Below are 15,443 nucleotides of genomic sequence, written 5' to 3'. Positions count from 1 at the left end.
TTCTCCAAGGAGGTCAAGGTGGTGTGCACACTTCTCCTTCGCGTTTTATCCTCACAGCATTTCAGGCTGAGAGATAGTGATTGACTCAGGGTAACCCAGTGAGCTTTAATGGCTTTAACAGAGATTTGAACCTGGGTCTTGACGCTCTTCATTGGCTTCCACAGTAATGAGGGGAGGGAAATACCTACTTCTCTTTTTCCCTCTTTCCAAGCCTTGCCCCACCAAAGCCTGATTTTGTACAGGGAGTGTGAAGAAGACTTCTACGTAACTCAAAACCACACCACTGTTTTGCAGCATTTTAGTTGACCCAAATAAAGGTATGACTCCAGTGACTTTTTGTTTTCCTTTTTTATGTTGTGACTTTTGTATCATTATTGTTAATGTTAACCTTGAGTCCTTCTAGATGGGGCTTAATTTACAAACAGGGTATTGGTAACGTGTGTGTTGTAATTTCCCCTGAAAAGAATAAATCCACATTTAATTATGGGGTGAGTGATGGGATACACGCTAGCATTTTGATGCTAGCAACATTGTTTGGGCACTGCAGAAAAAGGAAAACACCTGGCATGCCTCAAAACTATATTTGGAATCACCTACTTGATGTTTTTTTATTGTGCTTTATTCAAGAGCAGGGACATCAAGTCTTTCCATGCCTCCATATTTTGCTCACACAACAAAGCTGGTCCAAAGGTTATCCACTGAGGTTTGTGACCAAGTGGGAATTTCAGACAAGATCTTTCCTGGCTGAAACATCCATACCATAATGCCCTTTGCAATCCTAAATGTACCGTACTTATAGCACAAGAAGAGCCTTTTAGGGTCAGACCCCAAAAGACGCATCTAGTCCAGCATTCTGTTTTCATAGTGGCCAGCCAGATGCCCATTATGGGAAACTTGCTAGCAAGACCTGAGAGTACTTGCTAGTGCATAAGCCCCCTGGAATACAGGTGGGGCAGGATTGCAATGTGGATCTGGTTGCATTGAACATGGGTATTATAGTAGCAATGTAAACAATGAGGCGTTTGCTATTCAAAGGTAAAATGGTTAAAGATAATGTTATGCAAATTTTGGAAGGCAAGAATCAAATTTATTTAAGATGCTTAAGGCAGCTTCAAATGTGTGTATTGACTCATGCTCACTGCTTCGTGAGATGGTTGGTTTCATTTTTAAGCTTTCTCTTCTTGCTGTCTTCTACCCAAAGGGCCCCAAAATAACTAATGGTAGTTTAAGGACAGTGAATAAGGCAGAGAAGCAGCCTTTGCCAATCTGGTGTCCTCCAGATGTTTTGGACTGCTATTTCCATACAGCATGGCTGTGCTGGTGTGGTCTGAAGGAGTTGTAGCCCAGCACATCTAGACAGCACCAGGTTAACAAAACAGTAGTTACGATAAAGTATGGAGCAGAGCAGCGCACCAGTACCAAACCAGGTTTTTAAAAGCCAGTTTAAAGCTTTGTTTTAAAGAAACCTAAAAGTCTCTACCTGTCACTGAAAGGACGTTGAATTGCCACAGCTGAAAATGTCTTTTTGGGTCACAGCCCAGCTCACTTCTAACAAGTGGAATCCAAAGAAAGTCTTCTTAATATTACCTTAGTGTCTGGACAGGTCCATATATAGGAGAAAATATCATTAAGGTAGCTGTGTTAGAATTTTAAACTAACACCAGCACATTGAGTTGTGTCTGAAAGATTGTCAAAAGATGTCTCATATGCCCAGTCCCAGACAGCAGTCTTTTCTGTAGGAAGAATATAAGACAGAAGCGCAGCTCATCGTAGCTGCTCCTAAGGGGGTTTGCCTCTACTGCAATAAGCAACTGATAAGGGGTAAATACAGTAATAATTACTGTAGTGCTTAGCAGTAGGATCAGTGATAAGAGATCCCTTATCTCCTGTCTTAGCACTTAGTGTTTACACTGGAGATAACAGATCTGTGTGCCTGATATATAGCGTGAGCATCGCTTGTCTTAAAATGATCCCACAGGCCAAATTTGACTTTCCCCACCCCTTCAGTAACAGGTGATGGTGGGGAGTGCATTGACATTACTGTAGTCTAATGTGAGTTGGTGGGAAATTGAATATGGCAAGAAATTCAAAGAGCATCATACCGGGGGCCAAATATGATCTCTCGGAGCCAGAATGTAAAAATAAAGAGTGTCTCTGGCTATGTTCTCAACTATATGTAAATAACAGGCATGTGTAAGTTAAAAATGCTTTTCAAACATTATCTTAGAAATTGCATTAGAAAAGCTAAAAAGTTTAGGCATAATTTATTAACATTGCCTGCAATTAGTCATTTGCTTCCACCATCCCACCTGCTTCTAGAACTAGAGAAGAGTGCTTCCTGGTTGGCGATAGTGATTTCTGGGCACACAAGCTATGGCACCTCTTGCTAAGTGTTGGTTCAGAGTGGATCCTGTAAGTCATCCTTTTGGTTCAAGTTTGAGGGTGTCATCATGACATTTGGTAGTGAGAGGCAGAGTTAAATATGTGGGGAAGCTGAAGTTACTATCACAAATCAGCCTGCAATGTTTATGAAGTACTTTCAAGGTCAGCATGTTGGACAGGTGGTGTCAGGTGTCCTATAGCTCCTGCAGGGCTGTCAGGAAATCCAGTGAATAATTCATGGTTGCTCAGGGAGATGGTGTTAGGTAGACAGAGAGACCGAGCCAGGAGATGGTAATTCCCCTTCATGTGGCTTCAGCGAGACCTCTTCTTGAGTTTTTTTATCTTGCATTGGGGGCCCTGCTTTGATGTTGCAACCTGTGTTCTGCCTCTTGCTTATGGCGCATGTCATGGGTCCCTGTGACTTCCAACATACTTGAAGCCAACAAAATCAGAAGAGCCAAGTATTGGTATGGGCCGGAATTTCTAATGATGTTTTAGTGTTGTGTCTCATTCTGTCTTGATAGCTTGAGCCCATCAATCAAGGGCACATCTTGTGGTTTAAATTTTACAGTCAATTTTAAAGCCTTATGGAGTCTATTTTTATTGGGATACTTGTAAATATTGTAAAACATGGCTCAGAATCTTTTGTATTGGTTTTAAGAAAAAGATGAAGGAATTGAAGACTGTTAAAAGGTCTGAAACCTGAGTGCAAATGTGGTTCCCAGTGACAGTAGCTTCAAAAAACAATAGTTACGATTTTGTTTTTAGATTTTTTTTTATATAATATTTATTAAATATTTTATAATTATAAAAAGAAAAACAATACATAGATTCGACAAACAATACATCAACAATGAAAAAAAATACAATACAACATAAAAAAACAAAAACATTTACACACACATCCAAATTTTATATCTATATCTTTCATTTGCTTATTTCCTCGACTTCCTCACACCTCCCTTTTTTGTATTCTAGTTCAAATTAGCTGGTTCAACAAATCCTTTCCCTCTTCTTCAATTTTTGTTCTATAACTTATCCTAATACAATTTAACTTTAAATTTTCCACATTAACACTTAATATTCATATAATTCTTAATAACATTTCTGCTAAAACCATGTAACTTCATTCCAATATTCTTCTAACATTCATTAATTTTGCAATATTTCTGTAAATATAATTTTTTCCAGTCTTCTTCCATCGACTCTTCTCCCTGGTCTCGGATTTTGTTTTTAGATTTGACTAGTATTGTATCTGTTCCAGTACTTTGGCTTGCATTGAGGTTGGGGTGGGTGGACAGAAGAGAGTTGGAGAGCAATGTAGGTTTAGAATTCAAGGAGTTCAAAATTGTTCCAAACATAGATTTTGATCTTGAGCTAATTCTTGCAGATTGCCTGAACTGTATTGTCAGATCTGGTCATTACAAATGCACCCCCTGATCTGTATTGTTACTGAACTGTGTTATCAGATTTGGTCATTATAAATGCACCCCCTTAATTTTGAAACAGCACTGGGCAATGAGCCCCTTGAGGGAGAGGAACTGATTGGATGGAAGATAAATCAGGCACAGACTGCTGTGTGTTTGTGCCTTGACTGTCTGAACTGCGGCGATCCTGCCTTTGAGGGCCTGTCTGGCTGTTGAAGATGTTTGCAAAACTAAAGAAGAAGCTTGCGGAAGAGGCAGCTACTTCTCCGCGGCCAGGAGGGGTGGCTAGAATGCCAAGATCGGTCAGCAAGGAGTCCATCACATCTGTAGGAGCTGATTCCGGGGATGACTTTGTAAGTGCCAAATGCTACGTTTTGCTATCTAGTTTTTTAAAACAACTATGTGTTGATTTGCTGGCAAGGGTATCAAGCAGCCAGTATGACAACTTCTATGCAATTTAGCATAAAAAGGCAAAATTCACTAGCACCTCATAAAGATGGAGGAAGACCAATGCTGAGTTGAGAGGAATGAGCCTATCCAGCTAGTGTGACATTATCTAATCATAAGAGAAGAATTGAGAGCACCAGTTTTGCTAGTGGAAGGGACAAAACACTGCCAATGCTTTAAAAACTGTAGCATGATGTAAAAACTGCAGCAAAGTGCCATTCTCCTCTCATCTCTCCCCCTGCTCCCCGTGGGCAGGCTCTTTTTTGTTGCTGTTGCTGAAATGGACAAGTGTGTTGGACTGTTCATTTCTGAATTTTTAAAAGTGAGTATCCCTACTATATATCTCTTAATTCACTAAGCCCTCAGATGGAAGCAGCTCCAGGGAGGACCTCTCGTCTCAGCTCTTCCGGAGGAATGAACAAATCCGGAAGCTGGAAGTCAAGCTGTCTGGTAGGTGCCATGTTGGGGGTGAGGGGTTAGCTTAAGAACACAGGTGCTCCCTGTTGTATAGACAACATTCAGAAGTCATACCTGTTCAAAGTACAGGGTGAGCCAAAAGTAGCCCTCTAGGCCTTCTAGACTCTGTCCAGGCCATGCCTCTCAATGGCCTGCTCCACACTGTCCTCTAGCATGGCCCAAATGTGTCCTTGGATGTGATCATGCCTCTTGCTTGTGTAAATAGAGGGTGGAAAGGGATTTATGTATTTTTAGAGACCCTCTGATATTTACGTGGCCAAAAAGTAACCTGCTATACAAAAGAGTCACATCCATTGCTTTGCCCCACTTTTGCTTCTAGCCCTGCCCACCACTGGCATGTCTCCCCACCCCCCACAAAGGTTGTCTACAAAGGAATGCAGCCCTCAAGCTGAAAAATGTCCCTTATCCATTGCTAGAGTGGGCATCACGGCCACCCTGCCAAAAAAAGCCATTCCTGTTTTTAATTACACTTCTGTAGTCCACTGCTGTAAGACTCCATTAATCCTTCCACTGTCTGCACTTGGATAGGAGTCAAAAATGACCATTGCTCTTCTAACATATGATGATAAAACTGCTTCCATTCTTTGAGCCAGCGTGGATGGTGTATGTGTGATTTTATAGAGCATCAAGGTCTTGGTTTACACATACTCTGTGCTACTATATTATGGGCTACCAAGAAAGGAATGGCCTGCTGGAGCCACTCTGCTGGTCTTGGTAACTTGCCCTGCCCTTTCAGCAATGTTTGATTCTCCGTTCCTAGCAAAATTCCTTCTGTCTGTACCTCTTCTTCATACTTCATGTGCAGTAGCAGTATTTTGTTTTGCCTGGTGTTGAGGTGTGGCCGTATGCCTCAGCTTCCTTAACAGAAATGATTTTCAAACAAAGGAAATCATTATTCCTCTTCACTCACCAGGTTTTTTTCCTCCCCTCCTCCCGGTTTTTTCCCTCCTGTCTGCCCATCTCTGGTTGGTGCTGCTGCCTCCTTCCCCCAAGATTACGCCGAGCAGGTCCGAAACTTGCAGAAGATTAAGGAGAAGCTTGAGAACGCATTAGAGACCCATCAGGATTGTACGTACCCATCTTCTTTCCATTTCCCTTTAAAAAAGGGCTTAGAAGCCTCAGGAAGTAAAACTGTTTTTTGAACTTGAGCCAGCCAAGAAAATTATTATTTGTGCTTGCTTGCTTGCAAATGAGGATGAAGGCACAGTTTGTAGGCCAGCATGGACTTTAGTCTGGCTGTTCGAAACAGGTTTATCACTAGCAAAATCCTGAGGGGAGGAGGCAGCGTGTGAGCCTGAATCTCATTCTTGAAATGGTAAGCTGTGGTTTGGCATACACTTGAGCAGGCCCCTTATTTACTCCCTCATTTGTGGGAAAGCAGATGAGGGGTGAGATTTGGGCCTAGGAGAGAGTCAGAACTTAATGTTGCTCAGTATAGTGCTGTCTGAAGTGTAGCTGGGACACTGAAAGAAGAGAAAGTGAAATGAGCAGAGAACTGTGAATGGTTCTTTATTCTGAGAAGTATAATACATACAAAACATAGGCATCTCTCATACAAAGTTCTCAGCTGCTATCTGCAGCTTCTGAAGGACCTGTGCAAGGTTCAGAGGTTTTTGAATAAGCAGGGGGAGCATCCGCCCCAAACCCCAGCTTGGGTCCTGTCGAAGAGTTACCTCATTCTGTGGAGTAATGTTCTGATGATGGGGCAGTACCAAGGGGCAGTGCTTTCCATATGGAAGGTCCTGGTGTGATTTCCCCCCACCCCTGCCCAAAAATCTCCAGTTAAAACAATTTCAGGCAGTAGTGGGACTGCCCCACTAACCACAGTCTACCCACAGCCAATATCTGCCTGCCTGTTTTCTGACTCACAACAGTCCAGGGGATGGCACTGCCTGTCAGCGTGCTGCTCCTTAATCTCAGTGTTGCCCTTGTAGAATTCTGCAGGGAGAGGGAAGAGGACAAAACTAGAATTGGTTAGCTCCGCCTGTCACTGGCTGTGCCTCCACCTACCATTGGACTCCCTGCCTTCTGCCCTACCAACCCCATTGGGCACCAGCCACTACTGATTTCAGGTAGCAGTCATTAGCAATTAACACTTTGCTGAGGGACCTGGGGACCTACTGCCAGTCAGAGCAGGCAGCATTGGAGTAGCCTTGGCTCACTGTTAGACAGTAACTTGCACTCCTAAGATGGAATGAGTCTGGGCCTTGGGCACAGCAGCACCCAGGTGTTTCTCCGGCTCATGTGTTGTCACCCGCAGCCTTTGTGAAGAAGCTCCAAGAGCAGAATGAGGCTCATCAAGCCAGCACGGCCAAGATGGCAGAAGGCACGGTCTTGGCTCTGGAGAAGAAGGACCAGGTCAGTCAGGCTCATGAAGCCTTTGTTGCCATGCTCCCAGAAGTTCTGAGATGGGTGAGGAGCGGGACAAGCCTTCCTGGACAACCCCACTCTGCCAGGTCCTCACTTTTTTCCGGCTTAGCATGGTCATTGCAGGGAATGATGGGGTTTGTAGTCCCAACAAACATTGAGGGGGAAATTTCCCCTCCCATTCCTACTCCCAGAAATAGTCTCTCAAGATTGTTATTATTTGTTAAATTAATTAGTAACTTTTTTTGCCCTGGCAACTCAGAGCCACTTACAATTACAGTGGTACCTCGGTTTTTGAGTGTCTCAGAAGCTGAACGTTTTGGTTTTCGAACGCCGAAAACCTGGAAGTAATTGCTTCCGTTTTCAAACACGACTTGGAAGTCAAATGAATTCCGCTGCATGTTTTTCAGTTTTCTCCATTGAACTTGCAGCCAGCCCTTTGCTGGCTTTCGAACATTGCGGAACTTGAACGGTCTTCCGGACTGTTTTTGTTTGGCGCCTAAAGATATGTAACGATGGTACCAGGTGAGCCTCCCTGTGGGGAGAGCTTTCCAAAAGTGAGGAGCCATCACTGAAGATCGATCAATTGATTGTATTTCTGTGTTGCTTTTCATTGAAATGAATCCCAAAGTGACTTACAAACAATAAATAACAGTAACATAATAAAACACAGTAAAACATTAAAAACACAGCATAAATCATATAAAATAATAAACAGTCATGCTCCTTCTCTCTGAGACTGTCCCTTTAAGGAAGGGAGCCTCTCTGTGATGCAATAACAGCACCAGTTGCTGTTTCTCCTTTCAACTGTGCAGGACAGATGGTGTAGGCTCTGAACTTTTCTGCTCCCTGGTTTGTTGCCAGCTTCTCCCTCATTATAGCCCCTCTGGCATGCAAATGTTGACCTGTCCTTTTCTTCCTTCCCAGGAATGGAGGGAGAAGCTGTCGCACCTTGAAAAGGCAAGTAGCTTACTTAGAGCTGGGCCCTAATATGTGCAAACAGACTGGGTCTCATTTTTGGAGGCTATAATCTTCTCTTCCTTCCCTTCCCAAATAGACTTCAAATTTAGTTCCCAGCTGTGTTGCAGACATCATAAGCAGCTTAGTCTCGGTGCCTCATGTCCCTCAGTCTTCCATGACAGTCTAGACTGTTGAATCCTATAGACATTTCTTGATAGCAAAAACATGTGGTCTTGCAGGGTTACCAGCAGAATGTTCCCTGAGAATAGCAACTAAGGCAGAGGGTAAATTCTCTCTCCATAAGGCAGGAAGGTGGAAAACTGCCCCCACCCCGCCAGTTGTTCGACTTCCAACTCCTCTCAGCCTCAACCAGCATGTCTGGTGACAGGGGGCGATAGGAGTTGTAGTTTGCCAACATTTGGAGGGCCATGGGTCTCCCTCTGCTGGGCTAGGGGAATATTATTGTGATCCTTGAGAGAGAAGCAGAAAACCATTTCCTAGAACACTTGAATAAGAGAAGCTTGTAAAAGGCTTCCAGATTTCCCCCTATATTCTTGAGGCCTAGAATCTTGAACAAAAAAGACTTCTAGTTACTTCAGCACCTATACTACTTATGGAGAACAAGCAGTAGAATAATTACCGGACTAGAAGAATATTCTGAATACTTAGGTACAATTGTCAAACTTTAAAATGCCGTCCCTGCTGAATGAAAGACAGAGACTACTCTGCTTGTAACACCCCTCGACAATGGAGAGTGTGGCAATGCCCAGATGCCTTGAAAACAAGGTCAGCCTGCGACACCCCAACTTACACCTGGCAGTACCTCTCAGTTTATCCTTACCCCTGAGCAAGAGAACTCCCAAAGCTGCTGCTTCATTTTCTGCTTCAAGGGATGTGGCTTTAAGGGTCTCTCGTTCCCAAGGGTTGCATCCAACTAAGTTCTAATCAGAGTAAACGCATTGAAAATAATGGACTAGCACTGGATGCAGCCTCCAGTTGAGTGGAGAGGTGTTCTGTTTGCCATCCTTGAGGGGACCCCTGGGAAACTAACCAAGCCAAACCTCCTGTTACCTGGAACTGGTGTGTGTGCAGTACAACTGATCTGAGTGCTGGATGTGACACAGAGGAAGCTCCATCAGACTTGGTGTCTGTTCATAAAGCCTTACCTGAGAAACTAGGGTGGTGGCAGTGGGTCCCAGAAAAGCTCTTCATTGTGAGATTTCTGGGGCAATTTGTGGGTTGTTTGGGTCCTGGGTGAGAACCAGGAGAATGAGAGCTTTTTTCTATAAATCTTAGTAATTTGTATACATGGTTTTATTGCGTATTTTGTAGCATTTGTTGTTGCTCTTTCAGTTTTCTTTACACAGAATAGAGATAATTTCTATGACAGACCTTAGCTAGCTTGCTTAAGAACATCAATACCCACCACAAAATCCTTGTTGTGAGTACTTTTTGATATATAGGGCCTTTGCAGATGGGCCTTCCTCCCACCAAGCAGAACACTGGACGATCTCCCCCTTTTCAGATCTTAATTGGCTTTTACACTGAAGCTGGGAAATCCCCCTAATCTTCTTTTCTATGTGTTGGCTGCTCAACAGGAGAAGAAGCTCCTTTCGGCACAGCTACAAGAGATGAAAGAGCAGAGCTTGAACCTCTTCCAGAAAAGGGATGAGATTGATGAGTTGGAGGGCTTCCAGCAGCAGGAGCTGGCTAAAGTCAAGCACATGGTGAGTGATCCCAAGAGAGGCCCATTTGGGGTAGGGCAGCTAGACCCAGCCTAGACCTCTGGGACATAATCCAGGAAGCCCTTGTCTTTATATTCCACTGACCGCCCCCGCCCCCCAGCTGGTTTTCCTCTTTTTCTCTCTTATCTACCCTTGGGCTTATTGGACTCTGCCTTCACCCTTTAGTGCTTTTACTACATTTATGTTCTATCTCTTTTTCACCGTGGGAATCAAAGGGGAGTACATGGGCAATCTCAAAGTAGGAATATCAGAAGCTTGTCCTGTTTAGCTCAGTAATGTCTACACTTACCATCAGCAGCTCTCCTGGGTTTTAGGCATGAGACATTATCAGCCTGTCCTGGAGATGTCAAGGATTGAACATGGGACCTTCTGCATGCAAAACAAATGCTTTTCCACTGATCTATAGTCCTTCCCTTAAGACACAGGGGCATAGGAAGCCATCCTACAACTCCCACCAGCCCCAGCAAGCAGGGCTCAGAGGTCAGGCATGGTGGGAATTACAGTGCAACTACATCTGGATGGCATTAAACTGGCCACCCCTGCCATACTCCAAGGTAGCACTGTACTGAGAAGTTCCCTCTGCCTCTGAGAGCTAGCTGATTGATATGTGGTTTTGTTGTTTGTTTTCTTTAAAACATGCAGCTTTTGAAGAAGGAAGAGTCACTGGCCCAGATGGAGCAGGAATTGGGATCCTCCACACAAGAGCTGCAGCGCACTCAAGAGGAGCTGCAGACCTTTCGCACTTTGTCCTCCCACCAGGCAGCAGAGTTACAGCAACTACGGAAGCAGCATGCAGAGCTGGAAGCAGAGAGGTTGGGAAAAGGATGTTCTGTTTAGACCCTCTGGGTGTCTTGTCCTGGACAGGCTTTGTGTGCCTGTAAATTCTTATTTATTTAAAAGCATCTCCTCTTGGCTGCACAAGTTTGGCAATGTGCCCTTTTAGAGAAAACACAAAAACTCAGGGCAGCCAGGGGATAGTAGGTGAAAGACCCATTTGAGAAAATATGGGTAGCGTTTATTGAGCCATCATGGTGTTATAGTTAGAGTGTTGCACTACGGCCTGGAAAACCAGGGATCAAATCCCCATTTGGCCCTGAAGTTCAGTGGGCCAGCCAGTCACTCTCAGCCTCACCTACCTCACAGGGTTGTGAGGACAGAGTGGGAAGAAGAAGCATGTACGCCACCTTGAGCTTCTTTTAGGAAAGGCAAAATCTTTATGTGATAATTGTAAGATATGCCAGCGTAAAGGATAATGTTTTCTCCTTGTCCTTCAGATATTCTAGACCAGTGCTACTCAAAAGTGGTGGTCCAAGGACTGGTGCCGGTCCACAAGCCGTTGGCTGCTGGCCAGTGGCAGCCCCATCACAGCCCAGGTTGGATGGGATGCTCCCGGGACCAAATATGGCACCAGAATCTGGCATGTTGGGAGGGAATAAATAGCTCGTCCACCACATCAGAGTACTACTCTAGACTATGGACCTTTTGAGTTACCTCTTTACCTTGAAACCCTGTAGAAGAAATATAAACATAAGCTGAAGAGTTTGCATTGTTACTGAGATGTCTTAAGCCTGTTATGTTAATGGTTCACTTTTGCATCGGTATTGTTTGTTTCATTTTTTAATCTGTATCTTCGAAACAGTTTAATGAACAATTTTTAAAAAGCATTTCTAAAATGCTTAATGTTTTAAAGATCTCTAAGCGGTGTACAATAGAAAACCAAACAATATCATCAAAACGATGGGGCTGATGGAAGTTGGCAGGCCCAGGTTTCTCACGCCTGCTCTAAGGGGCAGGCCTAAAACCACTGCCATCTCCATAAGACAGGTCGTGGGGGCACCATTTCAGAGCAAATGAAATAAAGCTTCCTGTGGTTGGATATGAAACCATTATCTCAGCTTAGACCTAACACACAGAATTGAACTTCTTGCTCAGGGAACCTATGGCCGTCCAGATATTCTTGGACTTCCCAAATCCTTTGTTCCTGACCACTAGCCCTCTTGGCTGGGCTGATAGAAGTTGGAGTCATAACAATATATGGAGGGCACCGTGTTGGCTATCCCTGATCTCTGTCCGTAAGTTAAATTTCTCTTCCTCCTTTCATTTCCTCCCCTCACAGGGATGAGCTCATCGATGCAGAGGAGAATGCAGAAAGCAAGATCACAACCTTAGAGCAGCGGAGCCAGGAGCTCCAAGCGTACATTCAGCAACTGTCAGTAGATCTACAAAATGTAAGTGGGAGATTCTCTTCTCTTACCCAGATACATCAGATGCCTCTCTTGCAAGCAGAGAGTGTGCTTAAAAGCCTTCCTTTTCCCTTTGAATGAATTGAAAGATAGTAGAGAAATTAAATAATATTTTTTATTATTTAATTTACATTATCATTAGTTCCGGTAGTAGTACTGTTGTTGTTGTTGTTGTTGTTGTTGTTATATCATTTCTATACCATTTTATATTTTTAAGGGGGGGAAATCTCAAAGCAGTTTACAACATGCATTGGAACTACACTAAAACAAACAATTAAAAACATAGCAAATAAAACAGTGAAAAGACAGTGAAAACAATAAAATCACAAGTTCAATTCAGGAGAAGTCTTGCTCAAGCAGGTGTGTCTTCAGGAGCCAGCAGAATGCCAATGCTGATTGGAGCATCTCCTATTTCAGCAGCAGGGAGGGCACCTACTAAAAACATTTTTGTTCAGCAAACCTACACATATACATAGACTGTTGATATGTGTTTTAATATGTTTTTTAGCTTATTGTTAATTTTCATTATCTTTAAAATGTTTTTAAATACTGTTCTTCATTGTTGATATGTTATTGTTTAATTCTCTTTGTATACCACTTTGAGAGTTGTTTTCTTTAAGCAATCAAGTGGTTTATAACTTTAAAGGGGGGAATTCAGTAGGTGTCCAACTAAACTCTACTTAGAGTAGGCCTATTGAAACTAATGTCTCTAAGTTAGCTGTGTCCTTTAATTTCAGTTGGCCCACCCTTGAGTAGGACTAAAGTTGTGTACAACCCATTGAAATTGCTTTTTATTTCAATAACTTTTTTTCTCTGTTCTTGTGTTTCTTTGCTTTTTCTTTGCATGGCTGCTCTAATTGTTTTTTCCTCCACATTGTCATTGTTAATCTTCTTGAGCTCCATTTGGTGGAAAAGTGGGGAAACCCAATAACTAATAAAGCATATATTTTAGGCTCAAGTATCTGCCACCAGTTGTGAGAAGCGATTGGAAGCACTCCAGCGAGAACACAGCTCTCTGAAACAGGAGTATGAACAGAATAAGCAAAAGGTATGGCCTGGATGTTATCACACTGAGAAATAGGGTAAGCAGACCCCCAGTGTTTGGGCATTTCTGCAATGAAGAAGAGAATGCTATGTGATGATACAGATATTTCAGCAACCAGAAAAACTGGAATTGATGTGCAGAGATTGTGGGGTCAGCAACCTGGTGCCCATGGGTGCACGAATCAGTACCTCCTATGGCTCCTGTGAAAGGTCTTAGTAAATATGCCCATCAGAAATCCCCATTGCACAAAAGTGAGAGACTGGTTCTTCTCCCTGCTCAGTGCCTGATTGCAAATGCTCAGCCTCTCCTACATTGATGGGTATGCCCGCTTCAATGTGCCCATGTTTATTTAGAATTCAGTGCAGAGCAAACGTATGTCTCTCAACAGATGATTGTTGAGGTGGAGGAGAAGAGCCAACTTGTGAGCCACTTGCAGGAGAAAGTGACCGTCCTGGAGAAGCACTTTGAAGGGAATCTCTCTGGTGATGAGCATGTCCAGGAGCTGCTCAGGGAGGTAAATGTGGGGCATTTAGAAGGGGTTGCAAGAGTGCTGTACTGAGGCCATCAAATATTTTCATGCAGTCCATTGTTTCATCATCCATTAAGATGTTCTTTAGGGCTGGGTACTGGCCTTGTGGAAGCTGCTGAGCTTTCACACTTCCAGTAAAATGCTGTTTGTAGAGACAAGTGGAACTGGCCACAGATGTTGGCGGTGTGGAGTGCTCCTTTGTAGTGTCTCAGCCAGCTGTGCCCTCCTCTACAGTACTCCCTTCCACCCACTGCTGTCAACCAGTATTCTATGCTCACTGATCTTGCCCAGTATTCACTGGACTGTTTTGAGGGGTTTGTTTTTCTCTCCCTTAGTGTTCCCTCTGCTAAAGATTTTGTTGATGTTCCCCTGAGCCTACTGATACAACTCCCCTTTCACTGAACAAGCAACAACACTCACCCACCTGAAAATCAGTAATGGAAGGATGGATCTTTTAGATCCTTCCTGCTGCATCATTGGCTAATGATGCATTCTGGTCAGAGCCTGGCTTTAAGGATTTTGATAGCATGGGCTCAGTTCATTCTGGATGTAGAGCATGGTCTTCTGAAAGGGTGGGGCTGTCCATTCTGATGGGTCTTAAAACATCAATCAGATGTGAATTCAGCTTAGCAATATCATTGTCCTCACTGGGTTTAGGTTTGGCATGGCCCTAATTTTTCCCTTGAGTCAGTAGTGAGTATTTACATGCCACCCAGGAATACTAAATACTGTAAGAAGTTTGGCTGGCATTAGACCAGATTTTTGTTTTATGTCCAAGAGTGGGGAACCTCCGGCTCTCTAGGCGTTTTCTGAACTACAACTCCCGTCATCCACAGCCACCAGCTGGGGTTGATGGGCATTATAGTTGACCACTCTGGAGGGCCCAAGGTTCTCTACCACTGTTTTATTTCTTTGCAGTCTTTGCACCCACCCTTTAGAAAAGTCAGTACTGCGGGGCCACTAGGTGGCGCGTTGGAAGATGGCCGACAATAACATCTCTCTGACCCATACGAGGTATTAAGGGGCTGCTATGGGAAGTAGGCAGCCTTCCTAAACCCCCCCAAGGGCATGGGGGGGCCTGCCCTTGCCAGCGGTGTTCAATGCACCCCCTGATCCGAGAGACGGGGGTGTGGAACACTTGGCACAAGCCCTCGATGGATTCAGATCTTCCCGACGCCGATTCCAATCAGCGCGTGCTGGTTGCTTCAGTCTGGAATTATATTTGGACTAATTGGCGATAACGGATTGGAAGAAAGACTGAAGCACATATATCAAGTAAGGCTCGAGATAAGGACTGCTGACTAATGCATCTCTGTGACCGGGAGCGACGGATGGATAAGTAAATCTCTTGATGAATTACCACCATGAGAACGTAAGGCTGGAACGAAGGGGGGGGTGGAGGGAAAAATCCTCTTAAATCCCTTCATATGATATGACTACAATAATCCTCCACCCCAGAAAGAAACAAGATCGTCGCGTTTTAAATAACATAAACAGAACTTTAAAACTGTGTGGGGAAAGGATTACAATACGAGAAGATTGAAAGGCGAGAAGGAGGAAAATTCTTATGACGCAGTTAAAAAAACATGGCGTCTCGCAAAGACAGGCTAGCAGGAGAACAGGGGGAGGAGATTCAGGAATTTGAAAAAGAAAGAAGGCTGGAATGCAAGTTGGACCTGACAGAGCCCCCGATATCGTTTGATTTATGGCTAGCCTGGGAAAAATAATGGACCGACCGAAGGCTGACAGAGGTCGCTCCTGAATAATATGAGTTTGGCAGAGCATACCCACACAGGGACGCTAAATCTTCAATCTGTTTGT

General features: G+C 43.8%; 1 protein-coding gene across 9 annotated transcripts in view; it reads left to right on the top strand.

Moving 5' to 3' along the window:
* The window catches only part of GOLGA1 (golgin A1), a 38,622-nt gene that overhangs the window by 733 nt on the left and 22,446 nt on the right, over positions 1–15,443 (top strand). For 4 of the 9 annotated variants that reach the window (XM_083423554.1, XM_083423553.1, XM_083423552.1 and 1 more), the window contains exons 2-11: positions 3,892–4,162; positions 4,616–4,706; positions 5,727–5,801; positions 6,994–7,091; positions 8,028–8,060; positions 9,659–9,787; positions 10,448–10,617; positions 11,922–12,033; positions 13,001–13,096; positions 13,482–13,607. In XM_083423554.1, the coding sequence (XP_083279680.1) occupies positions 4,028–4,162; positions 4,616–4,706; positions 5,727–5,801; positions 6,994–7,091; positions 8,028–8,060; positions 9,659–9,787; positions 10,448–10,617; positions 11,922–12,033; positions 13,001–13,096; positions 13,482–13,607 (1,065 nt within the window). In that variant the 5' untranslated portion in view covers positions 3,892–4,027. Of the gene's footprint in view, positions 1–211; positions 318–3,891; positions 4,163–4,615; positions 4,707–5,726; positions 5,802–6,993; positions 7,092–8,027; positions 8,061–8,389; positions 9,502–9,658; positions 9,788–10,447; positions 10,618–11,921; positions 12,034–13,000; positions 13,097–13,481; positions 13,608–15,443 lie in introns of those variants that run through there. The other 5 variants (XM_083423556.1, XM_083423555.1, XM_083423551.1 and 2 more) reach the window with 4 other exon arrangements.

This window comes from Podarcis tiliguerta (genome assembly GCF_965153285.1).
Source record: "Podarcis tiliguerta genome assembly, chromosome: Z".
NCBI classification, from domain to species: Eukaryota; Metazoa; Chordata; class Lepidosauria; order Squamata; family Lacertidae; genus Podarcis; species Podarcis tiliguerta.
This window is presented reverse-complemented; position numbering and strand designations above follow the sequence as displayed.